The sequence below is a fragment of the Eptatretus burgeri genome, chromosome 6 (genome assembly GCF_056783735.1).
Source record: "Eptatretus burgeri isolate ZD-2024b chromosome 6, Ebu_testis_v1, whole genome shotgun sequence".
Classification (NCBI taxonomy): domain Eukaryota; kingdom Metazoa; phylum Chordata; class Myxini; order Myxiniformes; family Myxinidae; genus Eptatretus; species Eptatretus burgeri.
In genome coordinates this window covers 51,050,622-51,073,739 of record NC_140966.1, presented here as the reverse complement: position 1 = coordinate 51,073,739, position 23,118 = coordinate 51,050,622, and the positions used below count along the sequence as shown (strand labels likewise).

Here is a 23,118-nt window from a genome sequence, read left to right as displayed (position 1 = left end):
ATTGGTCCAAAATAATGACAGAGAAAAGAAAAACGGCTATCTCAAAGGATCGCAGCCCAGTGAACACGGAAATTCCCTCTAAACAACAGTGGGGAAATCTAACTACACACATACTTATCGTCATAACTGATCTAAGGACCCTTTATGGTGTATTGCGAATTTCCACAGCTGTAACAATATATATATATATATATATATATATATATATATATATATATATATATATATATATATATATATATACATACATACAACAGATGAGAGTTTTAGTCATAGATAGAGATAGATTGTAATGGGCCTGTCAGTCCATTGGACCAAATTGTAATTGGTCTTCACACCCTTGTAGCATACCTGCTTGCTGTACTGCTTGAGCATTAGCTTGCCTTTCACGAAGCCCAGATGTGCTTGGGCCAGGGTGGGGGGTTAGGGTGAGGGATTATACGTTTGTTATTATCATTACCAAATGCAACTCGTTTTTATTTCCGTGATTATTCATCTTAATGTTGAACTGATGCATGATTTAACCAACTCGTCAATTGTTTGGATGAAACAATGTTGATGTTAGTCACTCTACGACTCTGGTTAACTTTAACATGGCCATGGTCCACTCGTAAAGTACGACTAACTCGTAATCATTTGACGATCTGCATTCTTTGATGTTATGGACTCAACTATACTACTCATGTATGAAAGTAAATTCCATCTTTCTACTCCTTCGGTTGGTACAACCATAGCTACTACAGCTTTCCGGCATCTTTCAAGTACTTCAGAGGCAATTTTGCCTGGAATGATGATGGCGGCCAAGCCTTCTAATATGACCACGATTTCATTTAACTACACCCTCGAGTGGTTCAAATGTAATTATGATGAGCACAAGACCCGATCGAGGCCTGAAGGCCAATTAGTTGACTTCAATTTTTATCCCCCGCCACGTGGCGGAAAGGGGATATTGTTGTCACCCGGGTCGTCCATCCGGCTGTCCGTCTGTCCGTCCGTTCGTCCGGCTGGCTGGGCGTCAACATTTATAGCTGTGAGTGCGATAACTTATAAACTGTTTGCCATATCGATTTGAAATTTGGGTCACACATGTACCACCCGAAAAGGAAGAACCCTATTGATTTTGGGCGTGGCCGGATCGAAGATGGCCGACTGGGGCGGACATCTTGAAAAAACGTTTCAATGGCGGGGGATTCCCCATCTCTGATGGGTATATTTATCCCCCGCCGCGTGGCGGAAGGGGGATATTGTTGTCACCTGGGTCGTCCGTCCGGCTGTCCGTCTGTCCGTCTGTTCGTCCGGCTGGCTGGGCGTCAACATTTATAGCTGTGTGCGATAACTCATAAACTGTTCGCCATAACGATTTGAAATTTGGGTCACACATGTACCACCTGAAAAGGAAGAACCCTATTGATTTTGGGCATGGCCAGATCCAAGATGGCCGACTAGGGCGGCCATCTTGAAAAAAAATGTTTCAATGGTGGGGGATTCCCCATCTCTGATGGGTATATTTCTATTTTTTAATCCAAAGATAACCCTCAACCTTCCTCTGGATGAAAGAGGAGGCCATGCAAAGTTTAGTTGCACTGGTTCCTGGAAGGTGCGAATGCATAAATAAACAAACAAACACACAAACTTTCTTGTGTGTGTGTGTATATATATATATATATATATATATATATATATATATATATATATATATATATATACTGTTGCAGATCTGGAAGCAATGAGCACACAGACATTCAGGTTCCTATAGCTTAGTTATCTCGGTAAGTACGTGTTTTGTAGATAGTCCTTTTCCCTTGTTTAATGGGTAAATAAAGGCGCTGTGATTTGCATTAGGAAAACCCCATCTCCTGCAACAAAGGCTGCAACCCTTCAGATCCCAGCGTCCCCCATGAGCTTACTGAGTGAACGGTTAAGCCCCTACTAGGGTGGTTCACAATATAATGGTATAAGTAAAAGTTTTCCAAATTTTGCCAGATCGCATTTTGCCTTGTTCCTATTGACATTTTGAACATCTGTACCAAAAATTGAACCAATAGGACACCAGTAAAGGGTGGCACACTTTTTGCACAATTTTTATTGCTCAACCTAAGAATGCGTAACTTTCGCAGGAAACAGAAACTTGAACGATATAAAGATAAGTATGGTCATTAATAATCTTTCCCTGTACTTATACTAAATGAGTAAGAACATTAGAAGAGTTCAAACACTATATTCGCTGTATGATGACTTTGTTCTCTTTGATACTTTATCTCTGTGTCCTTGCACAACACGGAGCAAAAATTGCTTTTGGTCTTCGTTTCGCACAGATTGTTGACAGCGTTTAATAAGGGCAATGCCTCTCTCTGCGCTGTCGTTGTTGACCTTCAAGGAATGAACTTTTTGACGTAGATTCTCATCTGTGAGAATGGACCTCACATCATCAGGCTTACTTCTGCCATCAATTTGGCCTTCAGTAAGAACCTTAAAGAAGTGGATTGAGCGGCGAGTGATGAGGCTAGAGATGGTAGCTGTACTGCTCTTGTGTAAGAAAGACTTTGCATAAAGTCTTTTGAGCATCTTCCCAGGGCGTCTTTCAAGATTTCTGAGCATTGTCTCCTTTTCTTTAGCGTCAATGCGAGCATCAAAAAATTCCAGGGCGACGAGATCTTCCGACAGATACCACAAATGTCGTCCAATGCTGTTCAATGCAGCATTTGCAATGGTTTTATCCGGATACAGATGCAAACTCTGGATCAAGTTTAAATCATTCTTTGGAGCATGTGTTGCCAGGGAAGACTCATGCCAATACATTATGTAGATGAAACAGACAAAGTTGGTAACTTTCCTCACTGATCGCTTCTGCTTCAATGTCAGTCTCGTGTGGGCCTCAAATAAAGTTATTTTGATGCAGTAAATGGCCTTAGCCATCCACCGTGCCTGATGGTAAGCTCCTGGCGCTCGAAAATGGAACTCAGTGTCAACTGCAAGGCCTTGTGCATCCTGGTTGCCCTCAGGTTCAGACTTCTCAAATCCCCCCAAGTAGAGCAGACACAAGTTCAACAGCTCAGCGTAGTCCTCCCTTGGATGTTTGGCAGTAATTGCTCTCTTCAAAAAGGGCACAACAATGGCATGCCGACCTTGAAAGTATTTATCCATCGAATCCAAATTCAAGGTGGTGTAGTCTGTCTTGTTAATCTGATCCCACTCAACTTGAAACTTTTTGAAGATGGGTATGTCCGGGCCACTTGATGGACCACAGGCTGCTTCGAAAAAATGCTTGAGCACGAGTTCATAGACGTGATGCCTGCAGGCCAACCATAGGAGATCCTTGCCCAGTTCATTCTGTAGTCGCATGCATGCTCCTGAAAGCATGCCACTGTTTGAGGCAGTAGTGTCAAATGACATTCCAATTATATTGTCCTCCAAAGCTAGGCGTCGAACTTGTTTCACGACCATGTCAGCCACCTCCTTCCCAGACCCATCAGCTGCCACTGGAACTCCCAAAAGTTCTTCAAAATCCACCCCACTGGCAATGACTGCAATCCTGTCTTCATGGTTGCGCTGGCAGGTGGCTTGAGGCAATAGTTTGCCATCCCAATGAAGCACTAGAAGAGGTGGATCACGAAAAGCTTCAGACTCCCACTGAGATGCCACCTTTGCTCTGTTCTTGCTGCGAGCTCTATGGACAGTTGTGGAACTTACTGAGTAATTGCTAACATCATGTCCCAATCTCTTTGCTGTCACTATGAAGGATGCAGCAGCTTGACGATTGGATAGACCCTCTCTGTCCCATGTTGTTGTCAATGAAGCAACAAGTACTTCAGATGAGCCTCGCATCTTTAATCCTGCATGTGAGATATGGCTGGGCTTGGCAGGCGTTGCCCTGTAAGCGAACTCTTCGTCTGAACCATCTTCAGAGGCTGTTGATTAATCTTGTCCAACTTCTTGCCTCAATCGAGATAGCGTGTGAGTACCTCGGATACACTTCTGTTTTGCCATTGTTTCTGCACTGTGTTCAGCTCTTGCGTTTCTCTCAGCTTCTCTTGCCCTCTTTCTCTTATCCTTCCCTTGCTGAACCTTGTCTACACATCCAAAAGAGCATGACATCCGGTCTTCTCTTTGGTGCCTTAGAAATTCTTTGTCTTCTTCGGGGATCTTCAGATCGAATATGTTTGCTGCAGCAATATCGAAGAGGTCCTGAAGATCCCCTAGCCAAGTTTCACGACGTAAAAGAGCTCCATCCGTCTCTCTGTTTTTCTCTTTTATTAGTTTCTTGTACTCCGCATACAGCTTCTTGATCTTTTTTCGAAGATTGGCATCCGTCATTGTCGGTAAACTGGCTTTCTCCCATATCTTCTTTAATTCATCCATTGTTGCTGTTGTGGCCTTTGATAATGCCTTCCCCTCTTCAATATGATAGAGGAGGTGGAGTAGCACTTGCTCCTTTGAGGGAAGGCGAGCTCCTAAAATGGAAGGTAGAGGGGGCTTCTCGAGCAAGTTACATTTCTTTCGTGATGCCATTATTCCTGAAAATAGAAAAAAACATCAACATTGTGAAAAAGTGTGCCACCCCTAAATGTGCAGCAATTGACTCCATTTTTGGTACAGATGCTTACAATGCCAATTGGAACAAGACAAAAAGCAATCTGGCAAAATTTTGTGAAAATAAATTTTGTGAAACACCCTAGCCCCCACCCACCGGTTCGCTTGACAGAGCGGGACTCCGCCCAGGATGGGAGGAGTGGGCCTCCTTGGCCAATCAGGGGTTTCACCACCTCAGAGCGGGACTCCGCCCAAGATGGGAGGAGTGGGCCTCCTTGGCCAATCAGGGGTTTCACCACCTCAGAGCGGGACTCCGCCCAGGATGGGAGGAGTGGGCCTCCTTGGCCAATCAGGGTTTTCACCACCTCAGAGTGGGCCTCCTTGGCCAATCAGGGGTTTCACCACCTCAGAGCGGGACTCCGCCCAAGATGGGAGGAGTGGGCCTCCTTGGCCAATCAGGGGTTTCATCACCTCAGAGCGAGACTCCGCCCAGGATGGGAGGAGTGGGCCTCCTTGGCCAATCAAGGACATCACCACCTCAGACCAAGAATGGAGGGGGGCGGAGATGTTTTTCCTCCCCCCTTTTCTCCCCCCCCCCAAAGAGGTGAATAAATACGCAGCCGCGGTGTTGTAAGAAGAGAGAGAAAAGAAGGATCACATCTCGTACATGGCCTTGGTGGTCATCTGGGCGCTCATTTTGCTCGTGGGACAACACATCTCGGGGGACAACGAAGGAGGCGCAACGAATGCTTGCGTTGGTGGGCTCGAAGCGCGACGAGTCTGTCGAGTGCGCATCTCTGGCCGGGTCCGGCGCTGACTGCATCGCACAGATTGGAGGTGTCTCGCTGGCGCCTGGTTCTGCGGACCACTTCACGACGCTGGTCTGGGTCGCTCGTCAGCTCGAAGACCACACGAGGTGGACAGGTCCGAGGCAGGTCCTAATAAAGACCATTGGTCCGATTGTGTGTGTGTGTGTGTGTGTGTGTGTGTGTGTGTGTGTGTGTGTGTGTGTGTGTGTGTGTGTGTGTGTGTGTTCGTGGGCCCGTCTAGTAAGTAGTGAATTGTTTAAGTGCCTTTGCCTGTACAAACTTGCATTCCTTATATTCGGTTTAAATCTGCTCTCTTGTGCTTCCCTCATCCCCCCCTATTATTGTGAATAAATGCCCCATTGTTTGAATGTCAACCTGCTCGTTGCGTCCCTTTCTGCCATTGACCGCCACGTTGCGCTCGGGATGTTAACTGGTTATTAAGGCTGATAAAAGTGATGATTTGGTCCGATAGTGCAGCAGATAACTGCAAAATACCTCTAGAATGCTTCGGTTTGTGATGCAAGCATGAAATTTGGCACAAATACTCTCTTTGGTCTACTGTGTTAAAAAAAGGCACTGGCCACGAAAAAAATCAAGATGACGACCATTTTCCAAGATGGCCGCCATCCAAATTGAAAAGTATTATTCCGAAAGCAAGTATTTGGATTAAAGACAATATTTTGAGCGTATACCTAGGTTTTAGGGCTCAAAGAATCTAATAGGAATGTTGTCTGGGCTCTAGTACATAATCAAATGGTCAAAGCAAAGATGGCGTCCAAGATGGCCACCATGAAATCTATAAATCCTCATATTTCAAGAACTGTGCTGAAGATATTTTCTTATTTTCATCAGAATATCTTATGATGCAAGCATGAAATTTAACATATATGATCTCTAGTCTCCAAGGATCACTCTTTATGCAAAAATATTGCTCCTGCTGAAAATTAAAATGGCTGCCATTTTCTAGATGGCTGCTAAGCCGTATCTCCAGAAAAATCAAGTTGGTAATAATCATTTATCATTTCACAAAATTTAGTGGTAAAATACTTTTATTTCTGATTTATTGCATAAATGTTCACTTGTTTGTCATATATTGCAAAATTAACTGTCACAACAAAGATGGCGTCCAAGATGGCCACCGTAAAACTTAAAAATATCTCATCAATGAATAAACATAGAAATACTAAGTACTATAAGTTGGCAAATAGGTAATAAAGATAATGGATTTCATTAGAATTATTACTTATTTTGTCAGATTGCATTTTAGAGGGTGAAGGAAAGCTTAGCATAATTATAATAGAGTGATGTCAGCGCACAACCAGGGCACACTGGTGGCATCACTGCTGTGTAACTCAGCATGGGGTTCAGTGTCAGCTGATCCAGCTTTACTAATGCTGTAGTAATAGACTAATAGTTGTAGTATAGTTTAGTTTAGTGTCCCAAATGCTGTCCAACAGCCCCATATCCAGTAGCTAGTAAACAGTAGTTTGTAGTTACTAGATTTAGTTAGATAGCCACGCCTGAATTGACAGGGTGTGCCAGCACGGGAGAGCCGAGCCAAGGGTAACGGGGCTATACATGACTTGCTCATGTAGTTACCCGAATGGTGTACAGATCACATGGGACTTAAATGACACTGGATGAATGATCGGGCTAGGTGTAGGTCACCCGAACCTAGTCGTATCCCATACAGGAATGTGCGTTGATTAAGGTGGTAAAGGATAAACCTTCGGCCTTAATCAAAATGGCAGATGCGAATCCAATTTTAGCCAAGAAGCAAACAGACTGGACTAGATGCTGTCTTTGCCAAAAAGACAAAAAGAATGAAGCCCTGACTTCCCCTCCTACCCATCATGTCCCAGAACATGATGGGTATACTATGCTAGCGACCAATATACCTCTATTCAATGAGATCAGTGCACTCCCATTGATTTTAGACCCAGCTCGACTGAATGAGGGTGGAGGTATAGAGGCAACGCTGAGAAGGAATGAGGAAAAGTACCACATGAGTTGTCGGTTGTTATTTAATAACACTGAACTCAATCGTGCCAAGAAACGTTGATCTGACTCTCGTGGTAGTGAAACAGATGAAGGGAATGTGAAGCAGCGACGAACTAGCCATGATGGTCAAGTATGTATTATGTGTGAAAAGACGTCACCTGAATCTGACCTTCGGCAAGTTATGACCATGAACTTGGACAAGAGGCTGCACGAGTGTGCTCAAACACTGAATGATGGCACGTTGTTAGCAAAACTGGGTGGTGGAGATGCCATTGCCCAGGAACTAAAATACCATCGTGCCTGCTCTGTACAACAGGGAGAATACTGCTCTGTACAACAGGGAGAGATACCATCTCAGAAGTCTTGAGAAAGACACATCAAACTAAGGAGGAACCAGATGTGTACCCACTGGTTCTTTTGGAATTGGTGAATTACATTGTTGAAACCAGTCTAAATTTAGACGGTCCCACAGTCTTCCCCCTTGCAGATATTTACCAGTTATACCAACAACGTCTGGCACAACTGGCTGTTGATACTCCCACTGTCAATACCACCAGATTAAAGGATAAATTATTGGCTGAAATCCCTGAGCTTAAAGCTCACAAAAAGGGAAGAGGTGTGCTTTTAGCATTCCAGAAAGATGTGGCTTTGTCACTATCAAAAGCATCAGAATACTCTGATGCACTTGTGATGGCTAAAGCTGCATAAATCTTGAGACGACACATACTAGACCATCAATCAAGATTTGATGGCACATTTTCTGAAGGCTGTGCTAAAGATGCTATACCACCCATTCTCCTTCAATTCGTCAGGATGGTTGAACATGGAGCAGACATCAAATCACAGCTGAGATTTGGGGCTTCAAAGTCTGACCAGGCCATTTCCCAGCTGCTGCAGTATAACTGCTATTCCCGATACGAAGAGGGAGCAGCAATACACAGACACTCCAAAGACAGAGAAACACCATTCCCAGTGTACATGGGTCTCTCTATCTTTGCCAAAACCAGGAAGAGAAATCTGGTAGAAATGCTGCATGAGCATGGCCTCAGCATCTCCTATGACGACTAACCGTCCATCGTTGATTTTTCCCTTTGCAAAATGGGAAGAATTTTTCTGTCCATATCTGAACCATATCTGTCAAGTTAGTAAACCTTAAAAAAAAAAATCTTGATTTTGTTCCAAACGCTAGTTCGTGAACAATGGTTTATAACTATTGTGGCAGCCATCTTGGACTCCCATCTTTGTTTCAGCAGTATGCATGGGAACTAGGAATCGAAAACCATGTCCACCTAATTAGTTGATCCCAAAAACCTAGGTATAGATCCAAAAATGATGAGTCTATCTCTATTATTTCCTGAAATATGAGCATTGTTTTGGTTTTGCGGCAGACATCTTGGATGCCATCTTTGTTACAACCATGCTGTGGTGTTACATTACAAAGAATAATCATGCTAAAATCTTAGACACAAAAAACTTTGGTTTACACCTTTAATGTTGTGTTTTGTTTCAAATATTTAGCTGCAGAAGAGGAATTTTCTGTGCATATGGCGGCCATCTTGAAAAATGGTCGCCATCTTGGAATTTTGCGTGGCCAGCGCTTTTTTTGAAAAAAGTGGACCTCAAATAGTATTTGTGCCAAATTTCATGCTTGCATCACAAACCGAAGTATTTTTGCAGGTGTCTGCTGCACTACGACGGTATTTGGCGATTTAAAACCGCTTGGCTTCGCACACGAGACGAGCACGCTTAAGCGACTCGTTTTCGTACAAATCCCGTCGAGTTATAAACTCCCGGTATTTCTTTCCTCGCGGATAATTAGGTAAATCAATAATTCGGCGATCCACCCTGTAGCTCGTGGACAGAATAATTGGCTAGTTTATGATGCGTTAAAGCATCCGTGACTGGATGTCGGGGTTGGTCCGGAAGTCACGACTGGATTGCGGCCTTCGTTGGGCACGCGACCGCGATTTAGCTAGAACGGTCGTCCTCACGCCGAACGCGGCAAAAAACCACAAATATATATATATATATATATATATATATATATATATATATATATATATATATATATATATATATATATATATATATGTTTACATTTATATCAGCGAAATGTTTGTTTGTGACGCTGCGCCACTGATCTCCCAAGGTTAATTGCCACAGAACTTTATAGGATCACATTGTTTACCACGATGCACCCAAATAGAGGTTTTAAACAGTCATTTTTTCAGAATTCATAAATTATAAACACACGACCTGCCGCCATCTTCGCAAGGGTAGATCCGTATGTACAATGCTTCATAAAAAGCCCATTTTCTTTCGGATTTCAACCGGATACCTGTATAATTGGTGAAGTGATGACTTCTGATCATCAAGTATGTGAAAAATAACTTAATGAAGATGTTTCCTTAATCGGTAAGATCGGCAAAGGAGTCACGTGACCTTCCCAGGTCGAAAAACCAGTTAAAACCAGTACACATTTTCAACTGGTCTCTATTGGTTCTAATTGGTCTTTAACTGGTCTCTAGTGGTTTCAACTGGTACCAGTTAAATTCAGTCAGAATTCCAATTTCCCCGTTGAAAAAACTAGTAGCTCATATTTGTACCAGTTAAAGTCTTACTGGTTCCAGTTGATACCAGTTGCAATGTACTGGTCCCAGTTGATACCAGTTGCAATGTACTGGTCTCCCAGTTGATACCAGTTACAATGTACTGGTCCCAGTTGATACCAGTTATTAAATATAATTGTATTTCAACTGGTAATATATTACTCTATTCCAATTTCCATATTAAAACCAGTAAGAAACCAACTGGCTTTACTGGTACCAGTTGGCTACTGGTTTTCAACTGGTACCAGTTGACCAGTAAGCGACTGGTCTTTACTGGTTTTTTGACCTGGGTTTCAAATGCAAAAAACAAAAATAGTACAAACACAACCTACACATTGATTTAAAGGTAATTTTATTGCTTATCTAATGACATACAGTAACTCTCAAGGGTGAAAGAAGAGTTTGTATAAAAAAGGTTTCCATCTTAGCTAACTTCACTAAATTTACACCTCCAAATATACACTCCAAATTTCCATCCTATAGTTTAAAAGAACCAAGTTAACACAGTTATTTGCCTTTTGATCGTGGAAGTTTGAATAATTTAATCACAGATGTCTCACCTCAAATGAGCAATTTATTGGAGTGTGTATTTAATATTGGTAGACATGGGACTTCACTGTAAAAAATCAGTGAGGAGATATCGTAGTGGATGGAGCCGGTAGCCTTGGAAGCCATTAATTTATTTTCAATTTTTAAATGGTTTCTGGTCACTATCACAGGTGAGATATATTTCATTTATTACAATATTATAAATATCTCCGACCTCTTATCTAAAGGGCCATTCAAAACTTGCATACCTAATGCGTGGGGGTTGGGGTTTAGAGTTGGGAGTTGGGGGAGGGGAGTTGTGGGTGTGGGGTTTGAGTGGTTGTATGTCCAAACGCCATGGAGTTTTACAGGGGATTTGGACTGTGTGCGTGCATGCGTGGGGGGGGGGGGGGGGTTCCAGAGCTGTTACATAACGACCTTTTTCATCTCATATTAAAGTGAGCTATTAAAGGACTTTTTGGACATTTCTGATTGAGCTTTCCCATAACCTTGAATGAGGGTCTGATCAAACTTTTCTCTGTAAGCCATGCCTTTGCCAAGAGATATTGTATCGCTGTAACCTGGTCTATCGAAGAAAAAAGTGACACCACCTCACTGAGAAGAGAAAGAAGAGGGGAAAGAAGAGGCTGCAAAAGGAAAATGGAAAATAAGTTGTCCATCTATCTGTACTTGTATATAAAAGCAAAATGTTTGTTTGTTTGTGCCATTCTGCTTTGAGCTCCCAAAGTTGATTTGCGATAACTTTCTATGATCAGATTTTTAACCACGATGCATCTAAGTCGGTGTTTTAAACAGTCACAAGGAAACAGTCGAGTCATTTGGCCTATTATTGCCTTGTTGCACTCCAGAGTTCATTTATTTCCGAACGTGAGGTGATGTCTTTGCTACAGATTCACTTCTTTACACTCCTTCGACCCCTTAGATCCTTTAATACCCATTTAGACACTGTTAAGACCTTTTAGACCCCCTCACACCCATTTAGACCCTTTTGAGATGTTTCGACCTTCTTCAACCCTTACGACACTTTTAAGACCCTTTGGACAATTTCAGACCATTTGCACAGTTGAAAATCAACGTGACGTGTTTCCCACTGGGATTTTCGACCCAGATTCCAAGGAGCATTGGCCACATGCATCTTGGTTTAACTTTCACCATTACTCCCGTCGCTACATTGGCTGAGCATAATGTTGACTGGGAGACTGCTGGCATTCATCAGGAAGATGAGAAAGGTCGACCTTCCAATGACTTGTTGCTATATCATCAAGGTGTTGGAGGAGACACTGTCAAACATCATCAAGGGAGCATTTCTGAAATGCTGCATCTCCAACAACATGGACGGCACAGAGGACGACATAAATTGGGAGGAGGAGGCTGCAAATGACGGTGACTGTGACGGGGACTTGCTCTACCTTGATTCGGACAAGGAAATGCATGCCGTCTTCAATGAGGAAAGCATTGACGATGATTTCCTTGGGGTTTGCTGAAAAGCTTCATCAAACCCAAACGGCGCTTTTCAGGGCCACCAATCCACAAGAAATATGTATGATACCGGAATGAATCCCTTTTCTTCCTTTTTCTAGGAACAAAAAAAATCCTCTTTATAATATTAAAAAATAAGAAAGAAAAAGAAAAACTTCTTGGTATCCTCTCCTCTCTCCAACTTCTTGAAAATGAGAATACTTCTGTTAGACAAAATTAAGCAGGTATGGGAGTAAGCATGTCGATACCTCAATCACTTTCTTTTGTGCAAAATTAATGTACAAATGTATTTAGATCTTGATCAAAAAATAAAATGATCAATATATTCATTTCTTTTGAGGGTGAAAAACATGGGTGCAGTGAATGTACCGGAAAAGTTATTATTATTATTTTTTTTTTGAAGGTGAAAAACAGTGGTGCAGTTAAAACATGGCCACAGTTTGTATACCAAAAAATATGGTAATCTCTTTAGGTTTTACCGGTTTATATAGCTTCTACCAGACTTGGTGGAATAATCGTTAGAGCATCTGCTCAGAGTCTGGGAGGTTGGTGGTTCAAACCCTGGCCGAGTCATACCAAAGACTTAAAAGATGGTAGTGCTGCTTCCTTGCTTGATGCTGAGCATTTGAAAGGAGAGAGCATGGCATGAACAATCTGCATAGGTTGGCATCCATGGGGAGAAGGCAATTCCTCCTGAGGAAATGTGCCACTGAGCATGGTAAGAAAGGTGGCACCATTGTTGTGGATCCATTGTGGTGGATCATTGTTGAGCCTTAGATCCTGTAAACACTCCCCTTCCCATCCCCCAAAAGAAAAACAGTGGGAACTGAAACACATTGTACCACATAATTTATCTACAGTTATCAATGGTCTGGTCTATTCGAAAACGCCAATCGTGCAAACTACTTTGGTAGTCCTCTCTTGTTGATTCCTCAGAATGGTGTTTTCTGCAATGATGTTGGACTGTCATAGTCCATTTAATTGCAGCATTCATTGCATGCAACTTGTTGTTTCTTTTATGAGAGTAACCATTTGATGGTGATAATGCTTGAGAACCCTTTATCCCCACACTCATCACACAATGTCGTTTCCATGTCTATCTTTCTTGGAGACCACGTTTTTCCTTTGCTGTTAGATTATTTTGATTAATGTCCCATCACTGCGACTGTCATTGCTATTTTGGCACCCACTCTAAGTTCATTGATTATTTTTTTGCTTTCTTGTTCTATTAGATTGTTTCCTTTTTCCATACCTGCAGTTGTGCTGTTCACGAGCAATGCTGCAAGGATCACATCCCATCACTTGATTAAATTAATTTTAATTTGCAATGCAGGGAAATCCCAAATCCATTCTGGTAGACGTAGGCAGTGTGAATGTTTGTTTGTACAAATTTGCATGATTAATTCACAAATATATCCAGTTTTACCATGGGGATATCAATGCAATTGATTTTCATGGTCTTATTAGCACGTTGGCACGAAGCCAAGTCGGAAGGTGCTTTACGAAATGAATATGCAAGCTCTCATATTACCAGGTGGTTACTGCACATTAATATTTGTGCCAACATATAAACTGCTTGGAATAATTATGATGAATAAATAAATATGGATAAAACTTACAATATGGAGGCAATGCTTTACTCATAATCCTTTCTGAATATATTTTTCTCAAACTTTTTTGAGGGGTTTTCTTTCATATTAAACTTCTGTAGTTTAAACAAGATGAAATAAAATAAAAAGCGTTCTGAAATTCGGTCATCATGAATGAATATTTTTGCGAGTTTGTTCTTGTTCAGATAAATGGAATTTTGTGATGTGCATCAGAGAAAAATGATTGCTTTAGGAGTTGATAATTACAATTAAATGTTTTTGTATCATTTGAATTTTGGCCAACCCTTTACTCCTTTTGTCATCACAAATTGTGCATGGAGTGTTCGAAATGTTCTCAGAATAAGATGCTCAAAATATCAAATAAATGTCAGCTTTATATGTCGGTAAATAAATGTCAGTTATACACCACCAAAGTCGGGGATTTGTACAATGGGGACAAGGGGGATAATATTATCGGTTCACGGTGGTTCTTGGTTCAAAGAGGAAAGATTTTAAACTTTAAAATGTTTCTGAGACCAATGCACGGTCACAGTTTGATTAAAGATGCTCACAAATAAATAAAAAACAACAACACCAGGTACCGTTTCCAATTTATTGAAGAATGCATTTTAAAGTCAATTAACCATACCGCACCGTACCACGAAACGAAAGAAACAACAACAACATGATGTACCGTTTCAATTTTTTATTAAACAAACACAGCACACTTAACTTTGCAATTGAAGAATAAGATGATGATGATGATGATGATGAAGATGAGGTGCGCTGGGTGTAATAAGCAGGGCCGCATTTTCCAATAGGTAACATAGGCCATTGGCCTAAGGCCCACCAGTAACTGGGGGCCCACGGGGGACTTGTGGGTTCTCTGATCGGCCAAGGAGTATGCTAGTAGACCCTATAGTAAAATGAATAAAATAAAATAAGGTAACGAAAAATATAACAGTACATTTTTAAATGCCCGTTTCCCACCATCTATCTATCTATCTATCTATCTGTAGATTATATACATTACGTGTTGTATTTAGTGGACTTCATTGTTATATTATGTGTGTTTTTGTGATCTTATTTTGTGACATTGGAATCTCTTATACCAGACTTGAACTAATTTATTATTACTTTATGCTTACCTGACCTCTTAATACTTACCTGATTTATTATCTGACCTCCTACAATCATTTGACACAAACAGTATCATTGACAAATTTGCCATCAAAAAAAGCAGGAAAATGTCATTTTGAACTTCACATAGTTGTGCTTGCAAAATTTATTATGCTTCAGTTTCATTGTATTTTTCCATTATTCCTATGTGTAAGATGTACATTATATGGAACTTTATTTACTTTGATGTACTTTGATGTACTTTGATATGGAACTAATTTGATTAAAAATTATTGATGTGTTACATTATGTTGTAATTCTTTTTTTTACATTACAATATTACGATATGTATGTATATATATATATATATATATATATATATATATATATATATATATATATATATATATATATATATGTATATATATATATATATATATATTTTATTTGGGGGGGGAGGGGGTACTGATAAGGTTTGGCCTAGGGCCCACAAGCAAGTAAATCTGGCCCTGGTAATATGTCTTGAAAGTTGATATTGTCCCCTGGTCAAGTGGCTGGACATAGGAGGTGGTGTTCGGCAGTGTCCGGGACCAGGGCAGAGAGAAAACTCGAGTGTGATGCCCGCCGGAGGGAGGGAGGGAGAGAGAGGAGGAGGGAGAGAGAGAGGGGATAGAGAGAGGGGGGGGGGAGACAGAGACAGAGAAAGTTCCAGGTGCCGAGTGCAGCTTTCTACCCACGGGGGCAGGCTGGGCCGATCTTCCACACGTCAGATCTTCCGAGGTGGCCTGGGACCACTATTGCGCCATGTCAGATCCTACGAGCTGGAACCATGCCAGCCATTGGAGGGTTCCCCCACAGCCCCGCCCATTCTGCTGCCCGGCCGGATATTCACTCACTTGCTCCTTCCGGCTGTCATCATGAACAGAGCTCCACACTTAACATGGGCAATTGTCCCTTCTACCCCCACGCTCCCGGGACGAACCCCAAACGTCCAACAATGTCCATGGCACAAAGCCAGGGAATGGGGCAATCATTTTTGTCATGTCCTGGTCCATTTACCAGTCGTGTTTAGGTGGAGAGGAATGAACAGGGATTAGGAAAACGAAATACAGTATAGGGGTCGACTGTTATGTAGTAAATCACATTACAGGGCAGACGTCCATACAGATGAAGAGACAAACAAGGACTTTGTGGGGCTATAAACAACAAATGGGAATTCGAGAATTTGGCGTGTGTTCCAGAATGCGGGTGTTAGTCGCACACGTTGAACGCCATGGCAGTAAAACACGCACACCCTATGTGATGACGGCAATCACGACACACGTCATCATGCACTGATGTCTCTATTATTCCAGTGGGTTGATAAGGGGTGCAAACTTCCCAACCCAATGCATTTAATTACATATTAACTCCTATAGGGAAGGCACTATTCGTAACATTCATTGCAGAAATAACTATTCAAAAGAGTCTACGTGCTGTGTGCATTTCACTCTCAGCATGCGGTTTATAAATCCTCAACAATATTTAAATATATTTCAAAATATAAGTATATGTAAGAAAGGAAATATTTTTTCTTTGTAATAATAAATATACAATTTTAAACATAAAATCTGTCTGCCTGTCTGTCTGTCTGTGCACGTTTTTTACTGAGGGAGGGGAGTGGGGTAAGAGGATGTGTGAGGAGGGAGGGGAAGGGTGGAGGTGAGAGGAGGGAGCGGAGTGAGGTGAAGGGGTGTTGATGGAGTCTTGAGGGAGGGGATATGGTGGGAGGAGGGAGGAATGGGTGGGGTGGGAGTCTGGAGGGAGGAGGTTGACGTGGGAGGATAGAGGGGAATGGGAAGGGGTGAGAATGTAGTGGCAGGGTGTGGAGTAGGATGAAGCAGCATAAAGGGGTGAGAGGAGAGATGGTAAGGGGTGGGGGGAGGGACCTGGCATTGCCTGGCAATGCTGGGTACCTTTGCTCATGAAAAATTAAAAGCCATTTGGATAACCTTTTGGATGCCTCATGTAAATGTCTTTGTCATGTTACTGATATATAATTAATTTACGAACTATATGGATTCCTTAATTAGGGCTTCAAGCATGGCTGAAGCTCTATTGAATTCGTTAGTATTATTATTATTATTATTAAAGGGGTTTTTATGTTCTACTGACCGATTTTGTGGCGGATCTGGAGGGAAAACCGTTCGATGAAATTGAACGAAACTTAACAGGATAATTACTCACGACCTGAAGTTTATACTATGAAACATTTGATGACGTAGGTCACGTGGTATGGCAGCCATATTGGATTTTATCCAAAACCTAAAAACATCTTCTTCTACAGAAGGGCTAATCTGACAGCCTCAATCTTTTGCAGACATTTGCTAAGTTCCATGGTAATGTTAATTTGTTAATTTGGTCGAAATCGTTATTTAATTTATATGATTTTAAATGATGCCGATTCGCCTCATTAAATATGCAAAATATGCAAATGAGAGTTGAAAAAATTTAATGACAGATTTAGATAGTACATAAACAGGGGACTCCCAATATATTTATACTATGTCTGTATTTGACCCCAGTGAGCCCCCAGCGCCCCCCAAAGTTGAAAATGACCCATTTTTGAAATGTCATAAAATAAAAACAACGCTTGGATGAAATTCAATGAAACTTATCCATTTAATAACTCTCCACCTGAAGATTATACTTGGAAAATTTTGATGACGTCAGTCACGTGGTATGGCGGCCATATTGGATTTTCTCCAAAACCTAAAAACATCTTCTTCTCCAGAAGGGGTAATACGACAGCCTCAAACTTTTGCACACATTTGCGAGGTTCCATTGCAATGTTAAGTTGTTAATTTCGTCGAAATCGTTGCATAATTTATATGATTAAAATGATGCCGATTCGCCTCATTAAATATGCCAAATATGCAAATGAGAGTTGAAAAAATTTAACGACAGATTCTGATAGGCCGTGAAGAGGGAACTCCAAATATGTTTACACTATGTCTGTATTTTACCCCAGTGAGGCCCCAGAGCCCCCCAAAGTTGAAAATTACCCATTTTTGACATGTCGTAAAATGAAAACCAAAGAAGATAGACAAAAAGTGACCACACATTCTGGAAGATATTTTAACGTTCTACAAGTTCGCCATTTACATTAATATGCAAATGTGGAGTTATTGGACTTTTTTGGGGACTTGAAAATTTGTCCAGCCTCGATTTGTCCAATGTGAAGTTTCTTTCTCTATCATGTATTGCTCTGGGCTTTTCAATCCTTCATTGAGATAACATGAGGGACCCCGTAGCTGGGCCACATTGCAGACTTGAACTAACTTTCTAACTCAGAAAACCCATATCATGTGACAGGGTGATGGTGTTGAAATTTGTTAAAATGGAGGCACGCCTTGAAGCCCGGGATTACTGGTTTACCAGTTTTAATTCTGTCTGCTGTTATTCAGCTTGATAACTGAGTAAGATAGAAATGTCTTACATATGGCAAAATTAGCATTTCTGATCATAATGTGAACAATTTATTATACGATGCTTGCTTTGCTAAAATAATGAGTTCATTGGATCAATGGGTTAAAAAAAAAATGAAAAAGTCATGCCTTACCAGATTGTGACCAGATGATGCCAAGTCATGTTGTTCCAGATTGCTAAAATAAGTAATGAGTTCATTGGATCAATGGGTTTTTCATTTTTTTATTATGTGCTCTCTTGAACTGTCTTATGTTGTTTCCAAATTATACAATCTCTGTCGGTTTAAGTCTGTATTCCCATCTTGTTGGAACTGGCATCGGTTGTGTCATTGTGTTAAAGTTCTGGGGAGAGTCAGATCCCATTAACTATCGCCCTATTAGCGTACTTCCCATCATGAGTAAGATCTTTGAATGTTTAATCAACAACTTCAGGGTCACCTGGAAGACAATGATCTTCAAACTGATGTACAGTGAGGTTTTAGATATTCTCTGTCTAATGGTAATCTTTTATCCCTCATGACTGAGCATATTAATAGTGCTATGGATTGTAATTATTACCTTTTGACATCTCTAAGGTCTTTGATAAAGTGTGACACAGAGGTCTTATTCATAAACTGGAGTCCAATAAGTATCTCTGGACAGATGCTTGTCATTATCTCTGCATTTCTTACCAATCGCCAATTTTCAGTTGTGTGCAAGGAACAATCGATCACAACAAATGGCATCAATGCATATGTTCCTAAAGGTTCTGTTTTGAGCCATCCCTTGCTCTTGTTGTACATAAATGACTTGCAAGACCACATTCTTTCACAGCTCTGCATTAATGTGGAAGATTCTACACTGTACACAACTTATCCAGGCACCGTCTGCTCCATCTCATGTCAAGCCAGTAAAATGAACAATTTATTTTCAATAGTTCCCTGGAGTCAGGACAGGTACCGGAGGATTGGAGAGAAGCAAATGTAACACCATTATTTAAGAAAGGATCCAGAGAAGAATTGGGAAACTATTGACCCGTTAGTTTGACTTCATTTGTGGGGAAGGTGTTGGAGACATTAATTAAGTACCAGATAAGGAACCATTTAAACAAATACAAACTGATTAAAGGTAGTCAGCATGGGTTTACCAAAGGTAGTTCCTGTTTAACAAATCTTTTAGAGTTCTATGAATCAGTGTCTGATTGGGTGGATGAGGGAAAGGCAGTGGACATAGTATATCTAGACTTTAAGAAGGCATTTGATAAGGTACCACATCGGAGGTTATGAGCCAAAGTGAGGGCTTGTGGAGTGGCTGGTCAGGTAGCTAATTGGATTGCAAACTGGCTTTGTGATCAGAAGCAAAGAGTGGCTGTGAGTGGGAGGATGTCTTGCTGGGAGGATGTAAGTAGCGGGGTACCTCAGGGATCAGTACTCAGACCATTACTATTCATTATTTACATCAACGATTTGGATAATGGGGTGAAGTGTAAAAGCTTTCCAAATTGGCAGATGGAATTTAACCTGAGCAGGTGTAAGGTGTTTGGGATGGGAAAGAACAATGAAAATAGAGGTTACAGGATGCATTGGGTAATTTTGGAGTGTCACACAGGAGAGGGATCTGGGGGTGGTAATATATATATATATATATATATATATATATATATATATATATATATATATATATATATATATATATATATATATATATGAGGTAAGCAGACAGCACAATGCCAGGCAGCTATAGGTAAAGCAAATAGGGTTTTAGGTTGTATTCGGAGGGGAATCATTTCTAAATCAAAAGAGGTGGTGTTAACATTGTACAGGAATTTAGTGAGGGCCACATCAAGAATATTGTGTGCAGTTCTGGTCACCACAGTTCCGAAAGGACATAGATGCCATAGGGAGGGTTCAGTGCAGGGCTACGAGATTGATTCCGGGCCTAGCTCGACTCAGCTATGAGGAGCGGTTGAAGGAGACAGGGCTTTATACATGAGAAAGGAGGCGGTTATGAGGAGATATGATAGAGATGTTTAAGATAATAAAAGGTATACATAAAATAAGTGCAGATGAATGATTCAGCAGTGTAGACAGTGGTAGGACCAGGGGCCATAGCATGAGAGTAAAGAAGAGGAGAGTTAAGACAGTAGTGAGGCAGAGGACTTTTACTCAGAGAGTAGTTAATGCATGGAATGGCCTCCTTGGAATGGTAGTGGCAGCAGAAACAGTAGATAAGTTAAAATTAGAATTAGATAGGTACTTGGAAGTTATGGAGATGGAGGTGTATAGGGATGTTGATAAGACTTTTAGGTAGTTTGAGCATTGATGGGTAATTGTGGACATGTGGACGGAGTGCTGTTGGTGGGGGTCTTGTCAAAGGGGGTTGTGTGGTTAATGTGTATTTTTAACTAAGCCCATGCCCCCTCCCTTGAAGGGAAAGAAGAAAATATACAAAAACTCCCAGAACAAAAAACAAACAAACAAACAAACAAACAAAATTATTTCATTATTTAAAAACTTTTTTTTTTGCATTTTCTTTCTTGGATCTTGTGTAGATAAATTGGTATGGTGTTCGCGCAGGCATGATGGGCTGAATGGCCTCCACCCGTGTTAAATTTCCTTGTAAATTCTTAGTCAAGATTTCGAGGATGTGGTAAATGGGCGAAGGATTGGCTTGTATTCTTCAACATGAACAAGACTCAGTTGATGTCCATATCCTGAACAAGATCTCCATGTTTTACAACGTTGTCAATGGCTTCTTCTCTGTGACAGGAACTTCCTGAGTTATGTTTGCTTGGGCTTAATATCTGTCCCAACCTCAGTTGGGTAAGGTATTCTTCAGGTACAGAAAAAAGTGCTTCCAAATGCATTGCCTGCTTATATGTGCATGCCGATACCTCCTTCCTGAAACTCTCTTATATCTATACAAGGCCACTGTATGGCTTCTTATGAAATATTGTTCCCATGTCTGGGCTGGTGTTCCTGCTTGCCATCCTTGACAGGATCTAGCACTATGCTGTCAAACTGGTAGGACATGACTTGGCATCATCATTCAAATCTCTTTACATCGGCATCCTGTAACTACTTTAAGTCTCTTCTACTGATATTATTTATGGAAGGTGCTCTGAAGGTCTCTACTCTCTAGTTCCCTCTGAGTGTACCTTCAAACGTTCCACATGTTTTGTAACTTCTTCACACCTCTATACTGTCTATCCCGAGGGCCATCACTGTTTCATACTCCTCCAGCTTATTTCCTCATGCTGCTTTATCCTCGAACTCCTTGTTCATCTCCTGCTTTCCTTTATCCTATAACCTCTGCATTTCAAGAGGAATGTTAAATTTTTTCTGTTCTCTCTCTCAAACTCTCCCGGCAGTGCAGCCCCCACCTCAAGTGGTCCTTGACATTTTGAGGTCAAAAAAAAAAATACAGAACTTTTTCAATCAATTAACCATAAGGTACTGGATTGAAAAAAACATTTAAAATTGTTTTTTTGGCCATTGTGAAATACTAACACAATTTTTGGGGTTTCCACATGTTAAACTTCAGATTATACAGTATGTAGAAGCTAACTGAAAATTGTGAAACTGAAAACCTCAGATATATGCTCATGTTATAATATGGATCCAAGATCCCTTATCCAAGACCTTTATAATTTGGATCATCTTAGTAGGGTAAGAATACTGATTCTGGCTCACTTTTCCCCATGTAAATGAATGGGGGATTTTCAGCGATTTATATTTTTTTTCCCTAAAAATAAATCCCCTTTTTATCCCAAGGTATATTTATTTGTCTCCCCTTTTAACTTGGAGGTTGAACCTCATTGAATTGAACACCTGGGGGTTGAACAGCTCACTCATTGAACCTATAAAGATTTGTTCATTCTCAAATTCCTTCAATAGTTTAATTTTCTTTGCACAATAATCCCCATCTAAAATATTGACAAACAAAACATTTGAATCTTTATATTTTTTAAGATACCCCATTTGTGCCATTACGAAATGATAAACTTCTCTTAATGCTCTTGTTTGACCACCTCCTGAGCCACAGGTTATTTTTTGTTAAGCCCCGCCCACTTTTCTTTAAGCCCCGCCCACTTTTGCTAAGCTCCGCCCACTTTTCATAAGGTATTTTTTCTAAGCCACGCCCACTTTTCCTAAGCCCCGCCCACTTTTGCTAAGCTCCGCCCACTTTTCATAAGGTATTTTTTCTAAGCCACGCCCACTTTTCCTAAGCCCCGCCCACTTTTGCTAAGCTCCGCCCACTTTTCATAAGGTATTTTTCTAAGCCACGCCCACTTTTCCTAAGCTCCGCCTACTTTTGCTAAGCCCCGCCCACTCTTACATCATTTCCAGTTCATCTCTGACTCACAAAGAAATCACTAGAAAATTACAGGATGTTATGGTTTTGAAAAATTTCCCAATGAAGGCTTGCCTAGGCTTGCCCAGGGAATTTCCAAAGGAAACCACACCCACCAGTCTTTCTCTATAAAAGCTTCAAACCCAGGCTCCATTTTAAACATTTGTTCTTGCTGGCAATGGTGTTCTGTGTGCTTGTCTCGAACTGTCTGTCTTCTATGGAACTAAACCTTCAAGTTGATGAACTGGATTCAAACCTCTTATCTATTGAGGTAAGATTTTTTATTTTCCTATTTTCAAACTTTGATTGAAGCATACTCATTTAATAATTAAATAACTTAATTAATACATTATTATTTTCTCTCACAGGAAATTGTGTCTGAAATACGAAATGAAAATACTGCTTTTGCTACAACTTGGGGGGAAATTGTTGGCTTGGTTGAAGACCTTTTGAGCGACCAAGACCCACAGAACGAGTTCGTCCTTGATGACCCAACCAAAGAGTTATACCTTGGAGACCAGCAAAATCCTGAAAAAGAGTTTTACAGCAATAGTACTCATTGTGAGTTATCAAGACAATACCCACTGAACAAGTTATACCTTGATGAGCCAGAATACAAGTTTTACCTTGGAGA

At 40.9% G+C, this 23,118-nt stretch overlaps 2 protein-coding genes across 4 annotated transcripts in view; one reads left to right on the top strand and one right to left on the bottom strand.

The window, feature by feature from the left end:
• The window catches only part of LOC147024758 (glutamate receptor 4-like), a 584,244-nt gene that overhangs the window by 167,546 nt on the left and 393,580 nt on the right, over nucleotides 1-23,118 (top strand). The gene's annotated exons all lie outside the window — the stretch shown is intronic.
• LOC147024760 (uncharacterized) lies at nucleotides 2,209-4,659 on the bottom strand. The gene has a single exon (XM_085886930.1). It carries the CDS (start codon nucleotides 3,823-3,825, stop codon nucleotides 2,209-2,211), a length of 1,617 nt encoding a protein of 538 aa, XP_085743056.1. The 5' UTR covers nucleotides 3,826-4,659.

Coding starts and splice junctions, on each gene's coding strand:
- LOC147024760 (XM_085886930.1), bottom strand. CDS start 3,825: ATGCGAGGCTCATCTGAAGTACTTGTTGCTTCATTGACAACAACATGG.